The following is a 27299-nucleotide window of genomic DNA, read 5'->3' on the forward strand; positions in this document are numbered from 1 at the left end:
GTTGGTAATCCCAGTAAAGCAAGACCATCCCACTCCTTTCAAAGCATTCTAACAAAGTATCCTGGGGCACCTGGGTGGCTCAGTCAGTTGAGCATCTGACTCTTTGGTTTTAGCTCAGGTCATAATCTCACGGGTTGTAAGACTGAGCCTTGAGTCAGGCTCTGCACTCAGCATGGAGTCTGCTTGAAGATTCTCTCCCTCTGCCCCACCCCAACTCATGGGCATGCCCTCACTCTTTAAAATAATAAATCTTATTTTAAAAAAAAAAACATACTGATATCTGTAATTTACTTAAAAGTTCATAAAAAATGATGGGTGGGTAAAGAGATGGGCAGGTGGATAGAAGGCTGATAAAATAAGATAGCAAAATGTTGATGATATAATCAAGGTGGCGGGTATGTAAGTATTAATTGTAATATTCTTTCCTTTCTGATATATCTGAAAATTTTCCTAATAAAATGTTAAAAGGGAGAAAAATCCATAGAAAGGAATCACATTTCAATAGGGTACACAAATAAGACAAGCTTTGGAAAGTAATTTAAAAAAGGATTTAATAACCACTTCAGACTCAGATCAGTGTGGGCATTTCTTCAGTGTGTGTCTTTTCAATGCAAATTAGACTTGTGGCAGATGAATGAGTTCTCTCTAGGAAACAGTCTCTGTGAGACCATCAATAAGTATAATTATATACCTAGGCTTATGGAGAAAATAGACCTTTCTTTAACCAAGGCAAAGTGTAAACATTAAAAAACAACAACACAAAAGTGCATTAAGGGTAAGAGATCAGCTTGCCCAAAAGCAAATATAAACAGCTGCAGTAAGGGGGGAAACGGAAGTGGAGGCAAAGGAGCTCTAACTGGATTTAGACTAAAGCATATTTACTCATGGAAAACAATCATGAATCATCTTAAAAGAAGTCAGTCACAGGACTGGCAGAAGAAAGGCTGTGTGTAATACAGCCAAGGTCTGGTGCAAACTGGAGCAGAGATGTGTTTCCTCACATTCTTCTACAATGACTGTAAAGTCTAGCCTGGAAGCACCTCTGTTCCTCAGAACAAAAGATAATTTCAGGCTCTTTGAGGCTCATTCTTAGGGTTCACGACATGAATGCCATTCTCAACCCAAAGCAGAGAAGAAAACCACATGTGCTTCAGACAAAACGTGATGTCACATCCACACCAAATTTATTTATTTATTTTTAATTTTTTTAAATTTTTATTTATTTATGATAGTCACACAGAGAGAGAGATAGAGAGGCAGAGACACAGGCAGAGGGAGAAGCAGGCTCCATGCACCGGGAGCTCGACGTGGGGTTTGATCCTGGGTCTCCAGGATCACGCCCTGGGCCAAAGGCAGGCGCCAAACCGCTGCGCCACCCAGAGATCCCCACACCAAATTTAAGTTAAAAAAAAAAAAAAAACACACCCTTATTTTTTCCTTAAGAAATGTTTGAGCCAGGGCAGGGGGTGATTTGTCTACTGAGTTTCTAGAAGGTTTACTCTCCCATTTACAAGAGTCAAATCTCTTTAGGGTCTGTTGTTTATTCTTACTGCTCTGGATAGGACTAGAGTAGGCAGCTATTTCTACACCAGGAAATGAGTTTCTAAAGAATGTAAAGCAATTTGAAGCAGGTCTTAAAGACAATCTAAAGATAACAGTCTGAGAAATGTTCATGCCAGATAACTTCTGTTTAAAAAAAAAAAAAAAAGGTTAAATAAAGCAGAATCACTTTTGGAGTCCATAAGGAAAAATAGAGTAGGAAAAACTGTGGACTCAGAGCCAGGATCCCTTAGCTGGTATCCTGTTACTTACTGGTTGTGTGACCTTAAGATAATTACTTGGCTCTGGATATCTCAGTCTCCCTCATTTTAAAAATAGGGATAACAATGGCACTTTGAGGATTAAATGAGTTAATAGATGTGATATGCCTAGGATAGTGTCTGCTGGTTAACTGTGTTAGCTGCTAGCACTTCCAACATCATTAAGCCAAAAAGACATCCAGAATAACCAAAATCACCCATCTCCCATACATACTTCTTTAAAACAAAACTTAGCAAAAAAGGACATTGAGAACATACTAAAACTTTCTTGAAGCCCTTTTCCCTTTAAGGCTTCTGACTTATCTCCCTTTTTCCTTTCACTACCCAACATTTGAAAGAGCCCTGCTTCTTCTCTTCACTTCCACAGCAATCAAGCACTCTACCCTGGCCTCTTCCTGTATTATTCAGCCACATATCTGCTGAAATTGTTTTGGTTAAAGTCACTAAAGACTTTCTAATTGTTAATTATGATGATTTCTTTTTCTGGTCTTTATGCTTCAGTATTCAAAACTTTTAACTAACATCCACTTTTTGAAATACATTCTTTTCTTGGGCTTCACATGGCAGCATTTCCTTCTAGTTCCTTTTTTTTTTTAAATTAAAATGTGTGTTTATTTTTTTTAGTTTAAATTCAATTAACTAGCATATATGATTAGTTTCAGAGGTAGAGGTCAGTGATTCATCAGTCTTATATAATACCCAGTGCTCATTACATCATGTACCCTCCTTAATGTCCATCACCTAGTCACCCCATCCCCTCCAGCAATCCTGTTTCCTATGATTAAGAGTTTCTTATGGTTTGTCTCCCTCTCTGATTTCATCTTGCTTTATTTTTTTCCTCTCTTCCCCTATGATCCTGTTTTGTTTCTTAAATTCCACAAGTGAGATCATATAATTGTCTCTCTGATTGACTTCTACCACTTAGCATAATACCCTCTAGTTCCATCCACATCATTGCAAATGGCAAAATTTCCCTTTTTTGATGACTGAGTAGTATTCCATTGTGTATACACACCACATCTTTATCCATTCATCTGTTGATAGACATCTGGGCTCTTTCCATAGTTTGGCTATTGTGGACATCGCTGCTATCAACAATTTGTATCTTTGGGGTAAATACCCAGTAATACAATTGCCAGGTTATAGGGTAGCTCTATTTTCAACTTTTTGAGGAACCTCCATACTGTTTTCTGGAGTGGCTGCACTAGCTTGCATTCCCACCAACCATATAAGAGGGCTCCCCTTTCTCCACATCCTTGCCAACGTCTGTCATTTCCTGATTTGTTAACCTTCTAGTTTTCTTTTTGTCTTCTCCTCCTGGTGTGTCTTTAATGATTCTTTCTCTTCTGTCCATCCCTAAGATACTGCCAATTCTAGGTTCAATTGTTTATTTTTTTCTTCTTCATGATCTCCCTGCATAATCTCAAAGAAATACACTACTAGCTTTCACAACTATCTAAGTGGTGATGGTTTGTATTTCTGTTCCTCATTACCTCATTACCAAATTCCTATACAGTATCTCCAACAACTTACAAGAGTTATATATTTGGATTTCCAATAGAAACCTCAAACGTCAAATGTTTGCTGTCTCACTCACTTTAATCTATTCTTTCTCTTCCATTTACTATCTCAGTTAATGAAGTATCACCAATCTACCTGGGCTTTCCAGATAGAAACTTGACACTCATCAAGATTTCTTCTTCCTTAATCTTTATATCTACTTTGTCACAAATCTTATCAATAATTCTTGAGGAATGGGGTGCCTGAGTGCCTTAGTCAGCTGAGTGTCTGACTCTTGGTTTCAGCTCAGGTCATGATCTTAGGGTCTTGAGATCTAGTCTCATGTTGGGCTCCATATTCAGCAGGCAATCTGCTTGAGATTATCTTCCTCTCCATCTGTCCCTCTCCCTGCTCATGCTCTCTCTCTCTCCCTCTCTCTCAAATAAATTAGTAAATCTTTAAAAAAAATTATTGAGGAAGATCTCTCAGATATAATTCCCTTTTTCTTTCCTATTCTACTGCTATTAGAGAGGTATAACCTTGGGGGAGGTGTTGATCATTCTAAGTCTCAATATTATCATGTGTAAATGAGGATAGTAAGAGTATCCCATTAGGCTAAATGAGAACATATATGTTAAGTTCTTAGCTCAGAACCTTAATCCTCAGTGAGTGGCAGCCATGTAGTTTAGGTTCTCAATATCTCTTGCTTTTACTATGTACTTAAATAGCCTATTATTCCTTCTGTATACAGCTACCAAATCAATCTATCTACCATGATCATGTCAACCTCTACACTCTACCCTCATATGTTATCAACTTGCCCTACCATAGTCACCTAACTCATTAAGTTATTAACTTATTGACTAGTATAGTTTTTGTCATAAGGTAGGTATATTCAATAACACTTAATAAATGAATTCATAAATGAAAAGTCAATATGGATTTTTCCTCTCCAACTACATGGAGATATAGTATATATACTTCACTTTGATAGAGCAGGAGGGCTCAAGGAAGACAGTTATAAGATGCAAATTCAGGTCTTTGAAAAATCACTGCTCTGTATGATAATAATAAAAAGAAATGAGTCATTTGTTTGGCACCTTTCAGGGATACCTTCCTGTTAAAAGGCAAATGTCACAAACAAGTAGGCCATTAAATAACAAGATAGAGAAGAAAAATGTTATTTTCCAAGCTCTGCACATATCACAGGCAAGGCTTGGGTGTTGACCAACAATCAAAGAATATTCTTCCTACAGGAAGCTGGGGGAAGGGAGAAAATGGTGTCTTAGAGCTAGTGTCCAGAGAGGACAGGACAGATATTTCTAAAGACAATTCTTGTTTTCTTTTACAAAAGTTACTGAAAAGGCTGGATCTACACAAATCCATTTAGTGACTGAGGTCTTGCTAACACTACACATAAGATTTATTCTTGTACAACAAATGACCATATTTAATTTTTCATCATTATAGGTATAATACATAGTTTAGTTCACAGAGGACCCAATTATAACCACCAAGCTATATTTAAATTTTTATTTATTTATTTATTTATTTATTTATTTATTTATTTATTTATTTAAGAGAGAGAGAGAGAGAATAGGAAGGGAAGGGCAGAGGGAGAATCTTTTTTCTTTTAAAGACTTTTTTTTTTTTAAATTCATTCATTTGAGGGAGAGAGAGAAAAAGAAAGAGAGAAACACACAAGGAAGGGGAGCAGCTGGCAGAGGGAGACGGAAAGGGAGGAGCAGGCCCCCCACAGAGCAGGGAGCCCGATGTGGGGCTTGATTCCAAGACCCAAGATCATGACATGAGCCAAAGGTATATACTTAACTGACTGAGCTACTAGGTGCCTCTAAACCAGTCATTTTCTAATGAGATGGGTTTATGCTCAGGCCCACTTCATCTATAATTTTTTAAAAATACATGACATGAATTTCTACTTCTGTCCAAGATGGGAGTAAAACGGACTATATTTATCCTCCTACCTAAAATAATTCCCAAACAAACTTCTAGATAAAGTATTTACAATGATTTTCAAGACATTAGACATAAGCAATGAAAAATAATGATCCCTGAGAGATGGAAAACAAATAAGCATATCCTATCCCATGCCCACTTACTGCCTTAAGAGAATTTCCAGATCATTAATATAGGGTGGGGAAAACCCAGTCAGATTCTGGCAGATTCCCTGAGTTGAGGAGATGAAACCAAGAATCCAGGGAGACTAACGCAGCAACTCTCAAAGGACAGAGTTATAAGAAGGTGAGTACTGAACAGAGATAATTCTGAAGATCTGTGGAAAGGAGAGTACTGACTGGCACATGTATGTGAGAAAACTGTCAAGGCCAGGAGATGATCTATCCAAGAGGATTAGAGGGAATAGTGCCTATTACTAGCATCCAGAATAGAAAACCTCACAATTTCCCGGACATTGGGTAGGATATTCAGAAAGGTCTTTTCTCAGTAGTATAGAATAGAAAGACCTATAATAAATATTGTTCTGTTCCTACTCAACAAATCTTAAAGGCAACACCCAAAATTATACTGTTTCCAAATAACTTCAATATTCCTGAAAAAAGTTGAAAAATATTTGTAAGAATACAAAAATATCCAACATCCAGTGAGGTAAAATCCACTATGTCTGGCATCCAAACATAGATTATTAGGCATGCAAAGAAGCATGAAAAAAAGAACCATAATTAGGAGAAAAATCAACTAACTGAAATTGACCCAGAACTGACACATATGTTAGAATTATCAGAGAGAGAGATATTAAAACAGTAATTATAACAATATTCTATGTGTTCGAAAGGTAGGGAAATGGAAGATATAAAAGATCCAAGTGAACTATTAGGGAAAAAAAACCTACAACAACAAAAATGAAAGGATGAGTGCTCTTGAAGACACAGGAATAAGAACTATTCAAAGTTAAACATACAGAGAAAAAAAGAATCCTCTAAAATAAGAAAAGCATCAGTGAATTGTGATACATTCCAAGTGGCCAAATAGAGGTATGTAGAGTTCTTGAAGATGGGTGACAGAAAGCATATTTAAAGAAATAATAGCTATAAAATTTCTAAATTTCATGAAAACTATAAACTCACAGATCTAAGAACCTCAATGAGCCCCAAGTACAAAAAATATAAAGAAAATGATGCCAAAGTACATCATAATCAAATTGCTCAAAACCAGAGATAAACAGAAAATCTTAAAAGCAGCCACAGAATAAAAAGACTTTACAAAGTACAGAAGAACAAAGATAAAGACAACAGCAGATTTTTTGTCAGAAACGATGCAAATGAGAAGACAGTGGACCTACAGCTCTAAATTATGTAGAGAATAAAATCTGTGATTCTAAAATTATAAACCCAGTGAAAATTTATCTTTCGAAAGTAATGGTGAAATGCTTTTTCAGACATATAAAAATTGAAAAAATTAATCACCAGCAGATCCACAATACAAGAAATGTTAAAAACAAGACAAAACACCAATGTGGGGCTTGAATTCATGATCCTGAGATCAAGACGTGAGCTGAGATTTTAGACTTTGTTTTTGAATGAATGAATAAAATTCATTAAGCATTGTCTAGGCAACTTCTCATACATTATCTAGTATATTTGCTCCTTTAGTTCTTGTCCACCACATGTTCTGCTTCATGGTCCATCTGGCAGTGTCCATTTTAAAGAATATTATTTAGCTTTGCATAAGCAAAAACAAAGTTAATTTTTATTTATTTACTTTTTTAAAAAGATTTTATTTATTTATTCATGAGAATACACAGAGAGGAGAGAGAGAGAGAGAGGGAGGCAGAGACACAGGCAGAGGGAGAAGCAAGCAGTCTCCACTCCACGCAGGGAGCCCCATGTGGGACTCGATCCCGGGACTCCAGGATCACGCCCTGGGCTGTAGGCGGCGCTAAACCGCTGAGCCACCCAGGCTGCCCTAATATTTACTTTTTAAGATTTTATTTATTTATTTGACAGAGAGAGAGAGAGAGAGAGCGCGCACACAAGTAGAGGGAGCAGCAGAGGAAGAGGAAGAAGCAGGCGTTCCACTGAGCAGGGAGCCTGATGCTCAAGCAGGGACCCTGAGATCATGACCTGAGCCAAAGGCAGATGCTTAAACTGACCAAGCTACCCAGGCACCTCAACAAAGCTAATTTTTTTTTTTTTTTTTTTTTTTTTTTAAATTTTTATTTATTTATGATAGTCACAGAGAGAGAGAGAGGCAGAGACATAGGCAGAGGGAGAAGCAGGCTCCATGCACCGGGAGCCCGACGTGGGATTCGATCCCGGGTCTCCAGGATCGCGCCCTGGGCCAAAGGCAGGCGCCAAACCGCTGCGCCACCCAGGGATCCCAACAAAGCTAATTTTTAAAGCTACTAGCAAAGCATAACTTGTCTTCTCCAAAGTTATTTTTTTTTATTTTTCTAATATCTGTACTAGAGAAGGATGATAGCAATGGTAACTATAAGGCAGAGAAATGACATTATGTGAGCTGCATTTTATAAGGACTAATCTGGCAAGCCAGGGGTTAGCTTGATTTGAACTTGGAAAGGCCAGAGGAGGGAGACAAGCTAATTAGCTGTATGGAGAATGGAGAACATGGGAAGAATGTGAGAAACTGGGAGAGCAGAATCCTCAGGACTTCCTAAGTTGACTGGGTGTAGGAAATAATGAAGACAGTGATTTAAAGCTGACTTCAAGAGTTAAATAAAGCCTAGGTGAGAGCAAAATTGGGGCACTATTAATAGAAAAAGGGAAATAAGAGCTAGTTTGGGCTAATGAATCACAGTGGTGCCCTAGCTGATTGGAGCCACCGCCAAAAGGACAGTCACTGGCAGTGTTGATACGCGTGCAGCAGCTCTCTTTACCATACCTAACACCCCAGAGCCTGGAGTATCTACAATTAGCCATTGTATTGGTACATAATTACATTACTTACTGCTTTTTATATTATACTGTCTATAGACATTGTATATTATGGTGGTTAAGAGCACAGGCTCTGGAGTCGGCCAGATATGAAATGAATCCTGGCACTGCCAATGACTAGACATGTAACCTTAAGCAAGTTTTTAACCTCTCTAAATCCCAGTTTCCTTATTACCACTACTTAGATCAAAGGGTTGTGAGGATTAAATAAGAACATGTTTATAGCTCTTAGCACTGTGTCTACAAAGAATAAGAACTCCAATAAATGCATGCTATCACTTTTTATAAGTCTAAAAGTGTACCACTCTCAACATCTGTCTTAGTGTTTTCCATTTTATTCTATTAAGGGAACACACTTATTTTACTCTGGAAAATTATACTTTGAGTCTTTGAATAACTGTATATTAAATTTCAGCTTTCTGACATTGGTCTTCTAGGAAAACACTTGTTGAGAAAAACCTGGAGTCACTGCTGAGTGGAATTTTCAGGAAGGGATTTTCCCTTTGGAAAACAGTAAAAGAAACAGGGAAAGCATAACTCAAATGTCTGTTTTTACATTTCCTCATGTTGAATACTCCAAAATTTAGGGAAAATATAAAAACAGCAAAGTTTCTAAAATGTGAAACATTTGATAAAATAATTATATAACTATGCCAACACATTTTTACGCTATTAAATTGTTGGCCTTGAATGTGAGATATGAGATCTATTTTGATTGGAGCATCAAAACTGGTTAATGACTTGAAATTTAAGATTAAACTTTTTTTTTTTAAAGTAGGCTCCATGAGCCCCAACATTGGGCTTGAACTCATGACCCTGAGATCAAGACCTGAGGCAAAAAAAAAAAAAACAAAAAAACCTGAGGCAAGATGAAGAGTTAGACACTCCGCCAACTCAGCCCCTAAGATTAGACGCTCAATCCAGATGCCCCTAAAAGTAAACATTTTTAAGTGAACTCTCAGTGATGAAATAGCTATGGTCCTACAAAGGAAATTCTCTAGTTCTCTATTTTATTATATCTTGGGAGGTTATTTCATTAAAAAAACTTTCATATACAAGATTGGAAAGTTTAAATCATTTTACATAGTCAGAAAGGTTTTGCAAAGGGTTACCTAAGTAAATTTATTTGGAATATGGTTACTTAATAATATTTAGTTACTTTTGGAGAAAATAATGATAGGTTAACTGGGAAACTGATTCTTTAAATCTCATTTAGATCAAAACATCAAAATGTCATAATGTTACTTATTTTTCCTTTATTGTACCTAAGGCACTTAAAAATATTTTCAGTGATTTGTTCCTGCAGAATTAGAAATCGTATTTAGAATCTCTTTCATGTTACTCCACAGACTTTAGTAGTTGTGTTATTTAATGCAAAGGAGTCAATATGTGCCTGTTAGAAGACCGTATGTTTTATATAGTCTTTTCTCTTTCTCAAAGGTTATTTCTCCTTTGTGGGTTGTGCAGGAGAACTTTGTTGTATACTAGCTACTGTTTGGATTCCCAAACTTTAAGGTGAAATTTACTAAATAAGGTTGGCTTAAATGAAAACCAGGTCTGTGTAGCTATCTGGAGCTACTTTAACAAGTAGTGATCTGCTTTTAAAAAAAAAAAAAATCACAGCCAGACTACTACAAAAAGCATAAACTAGTTTCTAGCAGACATTCAAAGACATACAGCTTGAATACCACATTTTCAAATTTTAAAGTACTTTCCAAAACAGTGGCTGGGGTTTTGAGGGTCAATTTCATACAATTAAAGATTGCTATCTACCCATCTAATATTTATCTATAGGCAGAATGTGCATGTAACCTTACTTCAGGATTTTAAAAGAAATCTAATTTTGTAAAAATAAAACAGTGATCAGTGAGACAGAAGACAATAAGGGAAATATTCTCTTGTAAATGTAAGAGCCAGCCAGGTCATGATCAAGATGACTAAGAACCTCGGGGGTGTGTGACTCAGTGGGCTAATGTAAGAGTATTAGCTTCATGACATGCATCTTAGTCATCTTCATAAAGGATTCATTGTTTTGGAAAAGTAAGGGACTCACAAATATTGTTATGCACTGATTTTTTTTTTTTTTGAAAACTCAGTATTTTGCTTTGATGAAGCCACGTGGCAGGGTCACTTTCATATAAATTCTGCCAATGAGTCAGATTATCATTTGCACATATGCCCTCCCACCTACTATCTACTAAAGGAGCTATTAACTAAAGCCAATGCCTGTGAATGGCCATTTAGTATTGGGATTTAGTATAAAAATCCTAGGGAAACTAACGTGTATCGGGAAATAAGTTTTAATTGGGAATGTGTAATCTCTTCAGGCAGAACAGTGTTAGAATATTATCATTAATAATTCATAGTTAATTTGCCCCGGTAGCTACTATTAGAAGTCAGATTTGTTTTGTGTATTCTAATTCCCCCTTGTTCCCTTTACATATTCCATCATAAGATTTATTACATTTATCCATAAAACTCACAACCTCTTCTTTCCTTTCACTAGGCAGCAAAGTTAGTTTCTTTCTCTGTGGAAGAAGAGAGTCCATTAAGATGATCAGAAAGAGACCATCCATTAAGATAGTCAGAAAGAGAGTTTTCAGGTTGGTTACTTCTAGTATAACTCTACATTAACACAATGTTGATTAAACTTTTAAAAATGAACCCTGAGGGACACCTGGGTGGCTCAGTGGTTGAGCGTCTGCCTTCAGCTCAGGGAGTGATCTGGGGACTGAGTCCTGCATCAGGCTCCCTGCCAGGAGTCTGCTTCTCCCTCTGCCTGTGTCTCTGCCCCTCTGTGTATTTCATGAATAAATGACTAAAAATCTTTTTTTTTTTTTTAAAAAAAGGACCTCAAAATAGTTTTTAAACCTTGACTTAACTTTAATAAGGTTTCAAATTAATATCTATCAAGGACATTAGGCTTTGAGACTAGAAAAGGCACTTCTGGTTGGTTATCAGCTATATACTCTGCACTACTGGTACACAATCTTCTTTAACTGTTTTACCATTAGAGCTCAGGCTCTTGGATGGTTGACAGCTAGAAATCTACCAACTTGCTGCAATGAGATCCTGAACAGTGCACTTATGTGACCTTCTCCCCATTGTTGGGCTAGGTCTCTGGAAACATCAATTTTGGTAGAACAGTTGTTCAAAACAGCTGCCTTGAGAAGTAAAAAAAAATAAAAATAAATAAATAAATAAAAATAAATAAAAAGACTACTAATGAAGCAAATGTGAATGTTTTTTTACAAAATTCTTTCTATTGCTTTTTTATTCTGTATTTTATCTTTGCTCTGGTCTGTTTGGTCTGTTTTTTGTTCTTTTTTTTCTCCTCCAAATATTAGAGTTAATGCCCCACTTAAGATCCAAATTCTAGCTCAGATGTTATCCGGTAACTTCTGCTTCAGTAGTAAAAACACTACCATTATGATCAAACAACCGTAGTTATTACTGAGGTAACTATTAAATGAACTATGCCTGTAGTCTTTTTTTAAAAATTCAAATAAACATTTATTACACAGGTAACTCTGTTTGACATTTGTTTTAAGTGTCGGATTTCATGCAGAATGGTCATTACTCAATGACAGAGCTGTTCTGCATCAACTCTGGGAATAACCTCTAAGGTTTTAGTCATTGCATGTAAGTAACACAACGAAAGAATATCAGTGAAAACTGGCTGGCCCTTCTAACACAAAGTTAGCATAATTAAATGCTAGTGATAAGATGATGAAAGAATTATACATGGATAGCTTAGAATTCCAGAATGAAGGTATCTCTTGAAACTTAAGTGAATTCCGGACAAATATTCAAAAACTGCTTCCATGCAAAGTTGAAAGAGTAGAGCCTGTCAGCTACAAGAGCTCCTGCCGGCTTGGAAATATAAAAAGATGTGAAAAATTTAGGTAGACAGAGAAAGACAAATATATGATTTCACTTATATATAGAATCAAAAAACAATGAATATACTCTTAAATACAGAAAACAAAAAAACAAAACAAAAATAAATACAGAAAACAAATTACTGGCTTCCAGAGGGGAGTGGGTAGGGAGAAGAGAGAAATAGGTAGAGGGGATTTAAGAGGTATAAACTTCCAGTCATAAAATAAATAAATCAGAGATGAAAAGTATAGCTCTATGCCTATACTCTTAAACAATGTTTGTAGATGACTTTTAATCAATTCTAAAACTAAACTTTTTTTGCATTTCTCTAAATAGACTATATGGTCCTTAAAGGTGTAAAGGCACTTATCTTCAATTGCAATGGAAACCAGTGATTCTTAAAGTGTGATCTGGGGACTCATGGGGGCTACTTTCAAGACACTTTCAGGGAATCCAAAAAATCAACATTGTTTAATACAAAGAGGTTACTTGTCTTTTTCCATGCTCATTCTCTCACAAATATACAACAGAATTTTCAAGCGCCTATATGATGTTAATAAATAATGGGTCTATTGTTGTTTTTGAAAATGAACAGATATTTTAATACTTTCTCAGCTTTAACTACTAATATGATAAATATCAATAAGTATAACTCAAACACAAGCTTCTAAGGTCCTCAATTTTTTTTTTTTTTTTTTTTTTTTTAAGTATAAAAGGGTGCTGAGGGACGCCTGGGTGGCTCAGCGGCTTAGTGCCTGCCTTCGGCCCAGGGCGTGATCCTGGAGTCCCAGGATCGAGTCCCACATCAGGCTTCCTGCATGGAGCCTGCTTCTCCCTCTGCCCTTCTCTGTCTCTCATGAATAAATAAATAAATTAAAAAATAAAAATAAAAAAATGAAAAAGATTTATCTTTAAAAAAAATAAAAATAAAAGGGTGCTGATACCAAAAAGTTTCAGAGCTACTACTCTAAATAGAATAATGCAAGAATGCCTATATGAAGTGCCCAATAAATGCTTGCTACCTCTTTAGACATATCCTCAAAAGACAACATTTCAGATAATCTCTAACTTGGAAAAAGTCAGTATATTTAGTAGCCAGAGGACACATTACAGTGTACATGCCATTAACTACCTTCTCTGAAGATTCAGGGTCATTTAAAACTCATCACTTGTGATTTAAAACCCATTTATTTGTGATTGAAAAACTATTTCATAGGACTTGTTTGGTATTTTAAAATGTTGAAAGATCTCTCTCTCATGTAGAAAGATTTGTCTTAATGTATACTACAAAAGGTTTCAATCATTTTATTACTTTTTAGGGTAAGTCTTACTTCTACCACAGCCAGAAGAAAAATATATAAAATCCAAATATGATTGAAATTTGTAAGTTTCTTTAAATTAAATAGAAAGCACAATGTGACATGTTTTCTAAAATTATGCCAGGAAAAAAAATTATGCCAGGAAAACAATATGATTCTGTTTCCACAATAAAGTGCAATGTTTTGGATATAACAAGCACAAATGATAAAGGCTCGCCAAGCAGGTCTATAGAAATACAAGGAAAGCCAATCCAAGTTTGTGTTCCTTTCTTATTAACATGTTTTAAGTCATATCGGAAGACACAGAGTTAATTTATAAAGAGTAATTAAAGTAACATGCCATTTTTTGAGGGAAGATTAGTATGCTAATTTTAGAAGGCAAAATACTGCTTAGTAAACACCCAGTCCCTTATGGATTAAAGTACTCAAATGAATGGCATGTTCTAACCATTTAGACTACTACAAGAAAAGCTCTTGAAAGAAAAGACAACTTTAAGAAACTAAAACATTCATATCATAGCACCTTTATCAATGGAAAAACTGCATCTTAAGTAGTAGTGTAGACAGTAAGTTGAGACATTATCTGCAAGAGCTATAAAATTAGTTTTGTTAGGAATCCATTATTCAGGCAAAGAGTTCTCTAAAGATTTAGGCATGCTATGAAAAATCTTTGGATGTACTTTGGTTTTACTGAATGTTTAGGTTGAAAGCTCAATTCAATAGAAAAGTATTTGCTGTTTTCTAGATACAAGTGATATCTGTATCTAAATATCAAGCCCATTAGAATGCATCTGTCAAAGATCTTACTAATAAATCTTTAGATACCAGGGCAGAGGTACACCATCAAGTGTCAATAGAACCGAACACAAAAAGAGTTCTCAAAAAGATATAGCTGCAATTTGTCAATGGATTTTGTTTTCTACTTTCAGGCATACCTTGTTTTGTTTCGCTTCACATGCAGATAATTTCTTTCTTTCTTTCTTTCTTTTTTTTTTTTTTTTTAACAAATAAGGTCTTTCGCAACCCTGGATTAAGCAAGTCTATTGATGCCATTTTCCAACAGCATTTGCTCACTTTGTGTCTCTCTGTCACATTTTGGAAATCTGTGCAATATTTCAAACTTTTCATTATTATTATATTTGTTATGGTGATCTGTGATCAGTGATTATGACTCACTGAAAGCTCAGATGATGGTTACCATTTTTTAACCAATAGGGTATTTAAAGATTTTTATTTATTTATTTATTATTTGAGAAGGAGAGAGGGAGAGAGAGAGAATAGGATCAGTAGGAGGGGCAGAGGGAGAGGGAGAAGGAGACTCCCCGCTGAACATGGAGTCCGACATGGGGCTTGATCCCAGGACTTTGGGATGATGACCTAAGCTGAAGGCATACGCTTAAGCAACCGAGCCATCCAGGCACCCCTAAGCAATAAAGTATTTTAAAATTAAGGTATATACATTTTTTTTTTTAGATAACTGTTAGACACTCACTAAATTACAGTAGAGTGTAAACATAACTTTTATAGGTGCTGGGAAAACAAAAAATCCATTTGACTTGCTTTATTGTGGTACTTGCTTTATTACAGTGGTCTGAAACTGAACCCACAAGATCTCTAAAATATGCCAGTACTATAAAATCCATTATTCAATGGCGAGCAAATCAGAAAATAAAATAAATTGTGTCAGTATGTTTTCCAGAAATGAAATGCAAGGTGATGTCAATGCAGATTTTCAGCCAAATCTGAAGGTCTATATAGATCAATAGCTGTATCCAATCTTTTTTTAAAATTTAAATTCCAGCTAGTTAAGGTACAGTGTAATATTAGTTTCAGGTGTACAATTTAGTGATTCAACACTTCTACATAACACCCAGTGCTCATCAAGGCAAGTGCACTCCTTAATCCCCATCACCTATTTAACCCATCTCCCCTACCACCCTTCTGGTAACCATCAGTTTGTTCTCTATAGCTAAGAGTCTGTTTCTTGGTTTGCCTCTCTCTTTTTTCCCCCATGATCATTTGTTTAGTTTCTTAAATTCCACATATGAGTGAGTCATGTGTTCAATCTTCTTTACTATGGCTATGCATTTTGGTTTTGGCACAAATCATTTATTTAGTCTTTTGACTAGATTTATTCAGGCTTTGGATATAATCAATTTAGCAGCACTCAGTAGTGCTAAATATACTAAAGTATATATACTAAAGTACTGCTATACTAAAGTAATGCTTAATATAATTCTACTTCCTAAGCTGGAAATACACAACTGTATATACTAAGCAACTAGCACGTGGCTTACCTAAAGAAATGGTGAACAGGATGAATAGGACTGGGAACTAAAACTATGATTGTGGTGGTCAACTCACTATAGTCCATGGGAGGTATGGTAACTGCAGCAATACAATCAATTATTTTACGCTCCTCATTGCCTAGTCATCATTGAAAACAGCCCTTCCTGTGTGAATCATGCATGTGATATAACACAGATTAGCACTGGGCAAGGGTGAGGAGGAGAGCAAAGGGAAGATGAATAAAATTTAGGAGACAAAATTTAAAAATGTACTTGGGATAGTAGAGCTATGGATTACAAGAAACTAGAGAAAGTAGACCACTTAGCTCTTAAGGTTATCAGAGATAGTTTGGTTCATTCTGAACAAACCAGAAGCACAAGCAGTGATAGCCACTAACAGGTCCTCAACTAGACTGCCTTTGAAATGATCAACAAAATTAAAAGTCTTTGAAAAAGATTAGGTTCCTGATTGTAGAAATAAGTAGTATGCATAAAAAGTATAAAGAAACTGGTGCCTGAGTGGGAAAAGGATAAGTTGTTTAGATGTTGTCAGAGAGGAGTAGAAGCACTGTCTCAAACTCCAAGTAAATAAAAGTGTATGTCTCCAGAAATGGCAACTAAGATGAAGATGAAATAAATTCTCTATGAAAACATGTGACTACTAGCACCAAGCTCACCTGGAGGACTAGGGCTGAAGTGAATCAACACTTCTGAAATCCAGGACCTTAAAAAGGTTGTTTCCTCCATCACCAACTTTACCCTATGTCTTTGAGAATTTCATGGAATCAATGCTTTTAACTGTTCAAAATTACAAAGTCTATGATGAGTATAATGTATTTGTGTTTATCTTTCTCTTCTATGGTGACACGTTCATTTCTTAAGGGACGCCTCAATAAGAGTGGAAACAGAAAACAAACTTTTTGCCTACTGCCCATTTCCACTTGTGCCTGGGCATCACTAGGCAAAGCCCCTCTAGGGTTCTAACCTCTTAAATCCTGTTGCGTGCGAGCACCACCCATGCTCTGTCTCGGCATTCGAAGAGAAGTTCTCAAAGGAGTATGTCTCTGCTCATCCAGGTAAGCAAGGTCTTCCAAGTGGGCAGAGCTTGTGGCTGACAAGACAGAAAAGGTTAGTCAGAATATGTAAGTTTAGAAACCTATCATTAGTCTATATCTCCCAAACTTGGGAATCGGAGCTTACTCTGACATATACATTTACTAAGAGTTTGCTGAACTCACAGTCCTCAATCAGCATCCAGAACATGTGCTGGGGGAAAGTGTTAAGAGTTGTCTTCAGCTCCTTCATCACTATCAACTGCCTGAACTTATGAAGAGTACTAACAAGAAGTTGGCAAACACATTAGTACCTGACAGCAACAATTATTAGTTTTACCTTCTTTGGGGTCACAAATACCTTTACATGACAAGGCATAAACATCATCAGTGGAGAAACATGTTCCAAATTATATTTAGCTATAAGAAAAACGGGAGGCTCTGTCTTCAACATCTTCCCTTCATGCTAAAGAATGAAATATGAAAACATTCTAAAAACAAATTTCACATGTGTATATCTGTTGGAGAGACGGGCACCGGGACAACAGATAGAGAATTGCTAAAGAATGTTTAGGGAACTGCCAATGTCCACGAATTTCAAAAAACATTTAGTTGCCCTCTGAACATAGGTAATAATGGCCCCCATTACATGTATAAACCCTTCAATCTTGTGACAACAGAAAGAGGAAAAATGGCATGGGTATTTGCACTGCTATATATCAAGAGCTGTTAGGTCCATTCACAATGAACCAAAAAGTGAAGAAATTAAGAAGGAAGCGCTGAAGACAAAACAGTTTTTAATAGCAAGAACTATAACAACAACAAAACCCTCAAACTTCTGTCAGAATATAATAATTTAGAGCTTATAAATTATTAATTAAATGGTTCAATTTGTTGCCAGTTATGTACAATATCGTGCCAGGGGTTATTCAGTTCTTCAATGGCAATTATTTACCCAGAGCTTACAGTGTGCCAGTCCCTGTTCCTGATGCCCTTCTTGGCTTAGCTGCCAGTTTACCTTTGGTGACTGTTTTGAGTGGGTGAGAGGAAGCAAAATGAGATCACTCTTGGCCACAGAGCTCTAATGAAGTACTTACTGTCCATATCCCCAGTTGAGATAAGACACAAACCACAATCTAACGTGGAGTATGACTAAGTGGCACAAAGAAAGTCACAAAGTGCTCTCCGAGCTGAAAAAGGAGGAGAAAAGACAGAAAACAACAGAACAGAGGTAGAGAAAGAAAGGAATAAGAGAATATGTGCAAGAGATGTATTCTCTTCATTCTTTACTGCAATTACTTCAGTTACTTGGGTCTACTGGAAATCTAGACAAAAGGAATTTATCCAAATTTATAGATATAGTTTCTATTAGGAAATAAAAGTCTCTGAAAGCTAGTCTAGGGAATTAACCAAGAGAAGGAAGTCAAATGCCACATTACACATCAGCGGGAGAAAGTCTCAGAGGAATAAGAGATAATCGTGACTTCCCCATTCTGAAATTAAAACTATCCAGTATAGATTACTATTTAATCTTTTATTTAAAAACACTGGAGACAATGACTCTTACAGTATTCCCACTGGGAATGTAACAGAGGAATAAGAGATATTCTTGATCTCTGCATTCAGAAACTAAAAAACTATCCAGAAAAGATTACATAATCTTTCATTTAAAACCACTGAAGACAATGACTCTTACACCATTCCCACTGGTACTCTAATGTGGTTCTGTGAATTGGTTCTTATGTTTATTAGTCCCTCCTGCTTTAATCATAACTTGTGGGTGGAAGGAAGGAAGGAAGGAAGGAAGGAAGGAAGGAAGGAAGGAAGGAAGGAAGGAAGGACCCTCAGAATTACTATCCCCATAGAGCCCTCCTTGGAGCTGGGAAATATCAGCATCAGCTGAGCAGGGCCCCTTGCACAGAGATACGAGTTTCAGCTTTGTAGGGTCTTTCCTCCAACTTTCTATGGTTTAATAATTCCAACCTCTTCTTGTTCTATGGGCTCAGAGGTGGTAGCTGCTTCTTGCAGTCCATGATACCTCGGTGTTTTCTTTTTACTTTTTCAGTTCATTTAAACATAGTCAACCATTCTTTCCATATCAGATTTTCTGGTAAAATAACTGTGGTTTTTGTCTCCTGGCTAGCCCCTGACTGATACACCACAGAAAATAACTAGGAGCAATCCTTACATATATGTGATGTTGATAATAAATAAAGTAGTAACACAGCATGAAGATGTGAAAGTTATCTTAATGCTCATCTAGTTCAGAGGTTCAGAGGTCAGCACTCTAAGGCCTGTAGATGAAATCTGGCCTGATGCCTATTTTTGTAAATGAAGTTTTACTGGAACACAGCCTTCTTGCCTGTTTGTTAAGTATTCATTTACAACAGAGTTGAGTAGTTGGGAGAGAGGCCATATTGGCCTGCAAAGCCTAAAATACTTACCAACTGGCCTTTTAATAAAAAGTTTGTTGATCCCAAACTAGTCAAATCCCTTCATTTTATAGATAAGTACTGTAGAGTGACTCGTCTACAGTGAAACACTCATTTATGGTAGATCCAGGCCTCGAAACCAGCTATCTGGTCTGTTAATCCAGTGAGTGCTATGTATTTGTACTACACCTCTTACCATTCTTTAAAGCTAACTGGATTTAATTCTTCCTTAAAAGATTCCATCAAAATCCTAGAGAAGAACACAGGCAACACCCTTTTTGAACTCGGCCACAGTAACTTCTTGCAAGATACATCCACGAAGGCAAAAGAAACAAAAGCAAAAATGAACTATTGGGACTTCATCAAGATAAGAAGCTTTTGCACAGCAAAGGATACAGTCAACAAAACTAAAAGACAACCCACAGAATGGGAGAAGATATTTGCAAATGACCTATCAGATAAAGGGCTAGTTTCCAAGATCTATAAAGAACTTATTAAACTCAACACCAAAGAAACAAACAATCCAATCATGAAATGGGCAAAAGACATGAACAGAAATCTCACAGAGGAAGACATAGACATGGCCAACATGCACATGAGAAAATGCTCTGCATCACTTGCCATCAGGGAAATACAAATCAAAACCACAATGAGATACCACTTCACACCGGTGAGAATGGGGCAAATTAACAAGGCAGGAAACAACAAATGTTGGAGGGGATGCGGAGAAAAGGGAACCCTCTTACACTGTTGGTGGGAATGTGAACTGGTGCAGCCACTCTGGAAAACTGTGTGGAGGTTCCTCAAAGAGTTAAAAATAGACCTGCCCTACGACCCAGCAATTGCACGGTTGGGGATTTACCCCAAAGATACAGATGCAGTGAAACGCCGGGACACCTGCACCCCGATGTTTATAGCAGCAATGGCCACAATAGCCAAACTGTGGAAGGAGCCTCGGTGTCCAACGAAAGATGAATGGATAAAGAAGATGTGGTTTATGTATACAATGGAATATTACTCAGCTATTAGAAATGACAAATACCCACCATTTGCTTCAATGTGGATGGAACTGGAGGGTATTATGCTGAGTGAAGTAAGTCAGTCGGAGAAGGACAAACATTATATGTTCTCATTCATTTGGGGAATATAAATAATAGTGAAGGGGAATATAAGGGAAGGGAGAAGAAATGTGTGGGAAATATCAGAAAGGGAGACAGAACGTAAAGACTGCTAACTCTGGGAAACAAACTAGGGGTGGTAGAAGGGGAGGAGGGCGGGGGGTGGGAGTGAATGGGTGACGGGCACTGGGGGTTATTCTGTATGTTAGTAAATTGAACACCAATAAAAGCCTTATTTTTCAGCCCTTCCACATCTTTGTCACTTTCCCTGTTTTTTTTTATGGCTTCAAAGAGCAGTAATCAAAGCTGGGCAATAAAGACTTTGTAATGCAAAGTGAAGGTGCTTGTGTAGCACAGACTAATAAATCTCTACACTTCAAATATTTCCCACAGTAAGAAACAAATTAAAGCTCCAAAATTTGTTATTTTTTTAAATTTTTATTATTTATTTATGATAGTCACAGAGAGAGAGAGAGAGGCAGAGACACAGGCAGAGGGAGAAGCAGGCTCCATGCACTGGGAGCCTGATGTGGGATTCGATCCCGGGTCTCCAGGATTGCGCCCTGGGCCAAAGGCAGGTGCCAAACCGCTGTGCCACCCAGGGATTCCCCCCAAATTTGTTATTTTTTAATAAGAAAAATACATATAAGGTACTTTCTAAAGCTGATAAACTGAAGAGTAATATGCAAAGAATTATCAATGACAAGTAGAATCTTCTACTCACATTAAAACAAAATTCAAATGAAACCTTTAATAGTTGAAAGTGTGGTAAGTTTTGGGTTACTGCTACGGCAATATTAACAGTACATTATATAATTTTAAAGCAAGGTTCTCTTATTAAAACTGTTCTATATGCCAATGCACTAAAATAGTTTGATATGTTGTAATAAAAAGAGAATGTATATTTCATTAATAGAGGGTGGAATGATACAGTGGAGGAAAAAAGCTGTGGTTAAGGGGAAAAAGCCCTTTTTATCTATATTATATTCATCTATGAATCTTTTAAAGATTAAACTCAGGGAGATCTATACTCTGAGTACAGACCTGAGTAACAGATAATTCATTTAATTTCTCTTTACTGAAAAGACCCGCTGGCAGGTACTACTAGCCGCAGCCTCAGATAGGTTCATTTTCCAATTCAAAGAGCTTCTGGCAGCATTTGTTAATATAAATGTTTAGTGTAAAGTTAACAAGCTTTGCTAAATGAATCTTCACCATAGTAATTCCTAGGAAAACAGACATCAACTGTTCTATTGCTTTATTTCACAAAACCAAGAAATGTAGTTGTGTGTGTGTGTGTGTGTGTGTGTGTGTACATGGCAGATCTACAGGGACACACATATTACTACTTCACAGTGGTACTCTTACTGGGAAACTGTCCTGGTAAATTTTTTTGAGATAGTTCCATCAAGTTAAATTAATACTAAAATATTTAGTGAGGATCCCTGGGTGGTGCAGCGGTTTAGCGCCTGCCTTTGGCCCAGGGCGCGATCCTGGAGACCCGGGATCGGATCCCACGTCGGGCTCCCAGTGCATGGAGCCTGCTTCTCCCTCTGCCTGTGTCTCTGTCTCTCTCTCTCTCTCTCTCTCTGTGTGACTATCATAAATAAAAAATAAAATAATAAAAAAATAAAATATTTAGTGAACACTTTCCAGATACAAGCATAGAAGATAATTAGGTTAGTCAAAGTGAACTGAAGAAAGAGGAAAAACAAATCTACAATAAAAAATTTTATGTGAAAAGAAAATGCTTTAAAAAGTAAATGTCTATGTAAAATCTATCTCTAAGTAAAATTTATTTCATTAAAAATTCTTGATTTCAGAGAAGAATGAGGGAAGTGGAAAAAGAGAGCATATATATATATATATTTTGAGATCCAATCAAAAGATTGAAACAGTTGATTCATTTATATATAACATTTAACTGACATACTTTTTTGAAGTTAAAATAACAAATAAGCAGGCAGAAAAAAATCCAGCAGACAACCTTTGGGACAAAACATTCCAGAGGCAACTCTATATTGAGTATGAAACCAGTTTGAATCGTTTCTTCTTATATCATTTGTCACTAGTGCAAAGAAATTTTGGTAGCACAGTTGTCATTCTAGCTGAGCTGAGAAGGGAGTTTGGAATGATGTTATGTTGCTATAGCCTGGGCAAGAAGCCACTCTGCTGTCCTTACACCCTTGATTCATAAAGCCAACATTCTGACTGCTGAAAAGCCCGTATTTTATTCTTTATAAAATCCTGATTATAGCTTCTGATTGGATTCATCTAAATCCCTCATGATTCCAATTTTCCATTTACCTGATTCTTAAGATCCTTTTCTTAGGAAAATGAGCAGCTCCAAACTTTAACAAATAGATGGTAAGAGTTTATATTTTAACTGACTACCACTGCTTTTATGTTTTCTTGATAGACTCCTCATTTTCACACAAAGCATTGAGGACAGCTGTTGCAAGTGAGTATTTCCTGCTTCCACATCCTTTCAATACCCAGCCAATCTCATTTAATTTTTTTTTAAATTTATTTATTCATTCATGAGAGAGAGAGAGACAGAGAGAGACACAGGCAGAGACACCGGCTCCATGCAGGGAGCTTGACGTGGGACTCGATCCCGGGTCTCCAGGATCACGCCCTGGGCTGAAGGCGGCACTAAACCGCTGAGCCACCAGGGCTGCCCAGCCAATCTCATTTTAAGACATCAAGGATGACCATAGACATCCTACTCTACAATAATTTCTGCCATGCAACTGCAAGTCCACAATGTTCTCTCATTTCTTCCAACACAACAGGCTTAAAAAAAAAAAACACGCAAAAAACCCCAAAACCCACACAGTAGTGATTTACATTTTGAAAACAATAAAACACAGTAGTATTTTTTCATATCTTAGAATTTTAATTTAAAAGTATATATACATCTAACTTTAGACTCAGAAAACTGAGCTACTCTAGGAAAAACTCAAGCCCTGATGGTAGAGACTGCCCAAAATCAGCTTTAATCACTTTATCATTTGAGTTAAAAGTGTTTACTTTCAGTAAATAGCACTACCTTCATATGTGATATAGGTGGAGCTTTTATTTTATTTTTTTTAAAGATTTTATTTATTTATTCATGAAAGACATAGAGAGAGAGAGAGAGAGAGAGAGAGAGAGGCAGAGACACAGGCAGAGGGAGAAGCAGGCTCCACACAGGAAGCCTGATGTGGGACTCAATCCCAGGTCTCCAGGATCACACCCTGGGCTGAAAGCAGGCGCCAAACCGCTGAGCCACCCAGGCTGCCCTAGGAGGAGCTTTTAAATGGTACATCTAAGTATAAAGACTTCACTTGTTTGAATCTTTGTTTCTAAAAGTATACAGCTTTTGGATCAATCTAATGGATCAACATATTTATACTTATAATAATCTTCTATTTTAATAGGTAATAAAGAGTATATGGTTGTTTTAAAATTTTCATTAGATATATTTTTTCCATTTATGTTGCAGGTGAATTCACAACTCAGAAAAAAGTTTTAATAAAATCATCATAAACATATGCATATGTACTGACCCCACTTCTTCTAAGTAAAGTGTTATAAAAGTGATTTTTTTAAATCATGGGTCTTATGGAATAACATAAGCAGTTTTATTCTTTAGAGTTCAATGCAGCAAATTAATTTAAATAATTTCTTGGGATCCCTGGGTGGCGCAGTGGTTTGGCGCCTGCCTTTGGCCCAGGGCGCGATACTGGAGACCCGGGATCGAATCCCACATCAGGCTCCCGGTGCATGGAGCCTGCTTCTCCCTCTGCCTGTGTCTCTGCCTCTCTCTCTCTCTCTCTGTGACTATCATAAATAAATATAAATAAATAAATAAATAAATAAATAAATAAATAAATAATTTCTTGACAATTTCCTGGTCCTGTAGCCCCGTAAAGATACCGAAATCAAGCCAAAATGGGTGATTCTCTTCCACAAGTGGGAAAAGTCTGTAACATGGCAAGACCATTTAAACAATTATTCCCCCAGAATTTTTGAAGTGATGCAAATGGTATTTTCACCTCATTATTCAACATTATTTCATCTCTAAAATAACTATATTATTCTTACTGAGATAAAATTTTAAAAAGAGAAATTTAAGAGCCGGATTTGAACAAGGTCTTTTATAACTGGCATTCACATTATTTCTTCCCTCAGCTATTTATATGCTTAGAATAATTTAATAAGAATAAATAAATACACTGGTTTTTCTCCCCCCTCTATTTTAAGCTATCTTGTGTTTGAAATCCTCAGTTACTCCTGTTCACCAAGGAGATTCGAGTATTTGATCTTCCCACACTTCCCCATACCACTTATATGTGCCCATTAGAAAGCAAAGGAAAATATAAGTACATCTAGAGCTCTATCTAGAGTGGTCTATCTAGAGAGGTCTATCTAGAATCTACTAGAAAGGATCCTCCAGAGCTAAGAAAATTTGTTTTAAAAAACGATGTAGATACTTAATCATTTAAACTACGAGAGGTTGTGGTCTTACCAAATATTTACACATTATATAGTTAGCAGGATAATACCCTGCAAAAGTAATTTTATTTCTCTACATTCTGGAAACATTTTCAATCTATAATCTATTAAATTTTGAAGATAACTGAGTCCTCTGGTTTATAGTTCACTTTCCTGCTTCTTTGTGAGGATACTGAAACCATGGTTTCCAGATACAGAAAACAATCCAGTACAAACTATTCCCTGACCTATGACTTACCCTGTAGGCAACACTAGATCTGTTTATATTACATTCAACAAGGAGAAGAAATAATTCTCTGATGAGTATATTCATACTTTAAAAAAAATATATTTTATTTATTTATTGATGAGAGACACAGAGAGACAGAGAGGCAGAGACACAAGCAGAGGGAGAAGCAGGCTCCATGCAGGGAGCCCGATGGAGGACTCGATCCCAGGACTCCAGGATCACGTCCTGGGCCAAAGGCAGGTGCTAAACCACTGAGCCACCCAGGGATCCTCTATGTTCATACTTTAATACAATTTGTACTACTCTGACAGTCTAAAATCCTACACTCTAGGACAGATCAGGCTTCTTTTTTTTTTTTAAGATTTTATTTATTTGAGCAAAAAGAGAGAGAGAGAACACGAGCAGGGGAAGGTGCGGAGAGAGAAGGAGAAGCAAACTCCCTGCTGAGCAGGGAGTCAGACACTAGGGTCCATCCCAAGACCCTGGGATCATAACTGGAGCCAGACATTTAACTGACTGAGCCACCCCAGAATCCTGTGATCTATCTGGCTTCTTATGGTACATTTACTTTTTACCTTTTTTGGAACAAGCATGATCAGTACTACTTAAGATTCTGAAAATCTATGCTAGCCAGAAAAGGCCTATTGTGGTATGACCACTGTGATAAGTGGAAAAATAATCAACAGCATAACAATAGGCTGTTATCCCTTTTACTTTTTTTAACATGAGGGAGGGACTGAAGAGGGAAAAGAAGACTGTAGAAAGCATGTAAGTGAGGACAGAAAAATATTTTCTAATACTTGAATTTAAAACAAATAAACTCCAATAACAAAGAAAAATCATTGTTTTGTAATATTTTATATAAAGTGTACTTTCTATTAAAAAGATAGAGAAAAAAATGACACCAAAGCATGATCCAAGAAAAGAAAAATTTGATAAATTGATGTGATCAAAATACATCAATAAGAAAATGAAAAGATAAGCATTAGACTGGAAGAAAATATTTTGCAAACCCATCGTTTGATAAAGCATTGTATCCAGAATACACAACAAATGCTTACAACTCACTAAGACAAACAATCCAACAAAAAAAATGTGCAAAAGGTTTGAAAAGATATTTTACCAAAGAAGATACATGAATAGGTAATACACACACAAAATAAACTCAACACCATCAGTCATTAAGAAAATGCAAATTAAAACTATAACAAAATAGTATTTCACACCCGCCTGAGGAAGTATAATAAGAGAAAAGACCATAACAAATGGTTGGAAGAATGTGGATAAACAGGAATCCACACATACGTTATGGGTGGGAATGTAAAATCGTGCAGCTACTTTAGAAAACAGGTTGGCAATTTCTTAAAAAATTAAACATAAATTTACCCTATGATGCAGCATTTCTACTCTTAGGTATCTATTCAAGAGAAATGAAACCATATAACTACTCAAAGACTTGCACATGAATATAGTAGCACTATTCAAAACAGCCAAAAATTGGGAAAAATCTAAATGTCCATCAACTGGTGAATGGATAAAATGTGGTACAGTCATACAAAGGAATACTATTTGCAATAAAAAAGAACAAACGGGGACACCTGGGTGGCTCAGTGGTTGAGTGTCAGCCAATGGCTCAGGGCATGATCCCAGGGTCCTGAGATTGAGTCTTACATTGGGCTCCCCAAGGGAGCCTGCTTCTCCTGCTCCCTCTGCCTCTGTGTGTCTCTCATGAATAAATAAATAAAATCCTTAAAAAAAAAAGAAAAGAACAAATTTCTGATACATACTATGTCATAAATGAATCTCAGAAACATTATGCTAAGTGAAAGAAGCCAGACACAAGACACCACGGATTGTATGACTCCATTTATATGAAATGTCCAGAAAAAGTCTACAGAGATAGAAAATAGATCAGTGGTTGCCTGGGGCTGGGAGTGGGAATGAAATTAGTATTAAATAGACATGAGGACCATGTCATCATGACATGATCTTATTGGGATGATGAAATGTTCCAAAAGTGATTTATGGCAAAGACTGTATAACTTAGTAAATATGTTATAAATTACTAAATTGGGTGGATTATATAAAAAGGGGTGAATTTTATGATATGTAAAATATAATTCAAAATAATTGTTTTTTTAAAAAAGGATAAAGTCACACAGAGACTGCTGCTTCAGGACTTTACCTAGGCTAACAATGAACTAATTAGAATCATTTCTGGCCAGTTT

At 36.5% G+C, this 27299-nt stretch overlaps 1 protein-coding gene across 12 annotated transcripts in view; it reads right to left on the reverse strand.

Moving 5' to 3' along the window:
- Positions 1 to 27299, reverse strand: part of TANC2 (tetratricopeptide repeat, ankyrin repeat and coiled-coil containing 2) — a 369082-nt gene that overhangs the window by 98588 nt on the left and 243195 nt on the right. For all 12 annotated transcript variants that reach the window (XM_077853866.1, XM_077853860.1, XM_077853862.1 and 9 more), the window contains one exon: positions 16726 to 16851. In XM_077853866.1, coding sequence (XP_077709992.1) covers positions 16726 to 16851 — 126 coding nt within the window. The remainder of the gene's footprint in view (positions 1 to 16725; positions 16852 to 27299) is intronic.

This window comes from Canis aureus, chromosome 16 (assembly GCF_053574225.1).
Source record: "Canis aureus isolate CA01 chromosome 16, VMU_Caureus_v.1.0, whole genome shotgun sequence".
Classification (NCBI taxonomy): Eukaryota; Metazoa; Chordata; class Mammalia; order Carnivora; family Canidae; genus Canis; species Canis aureus.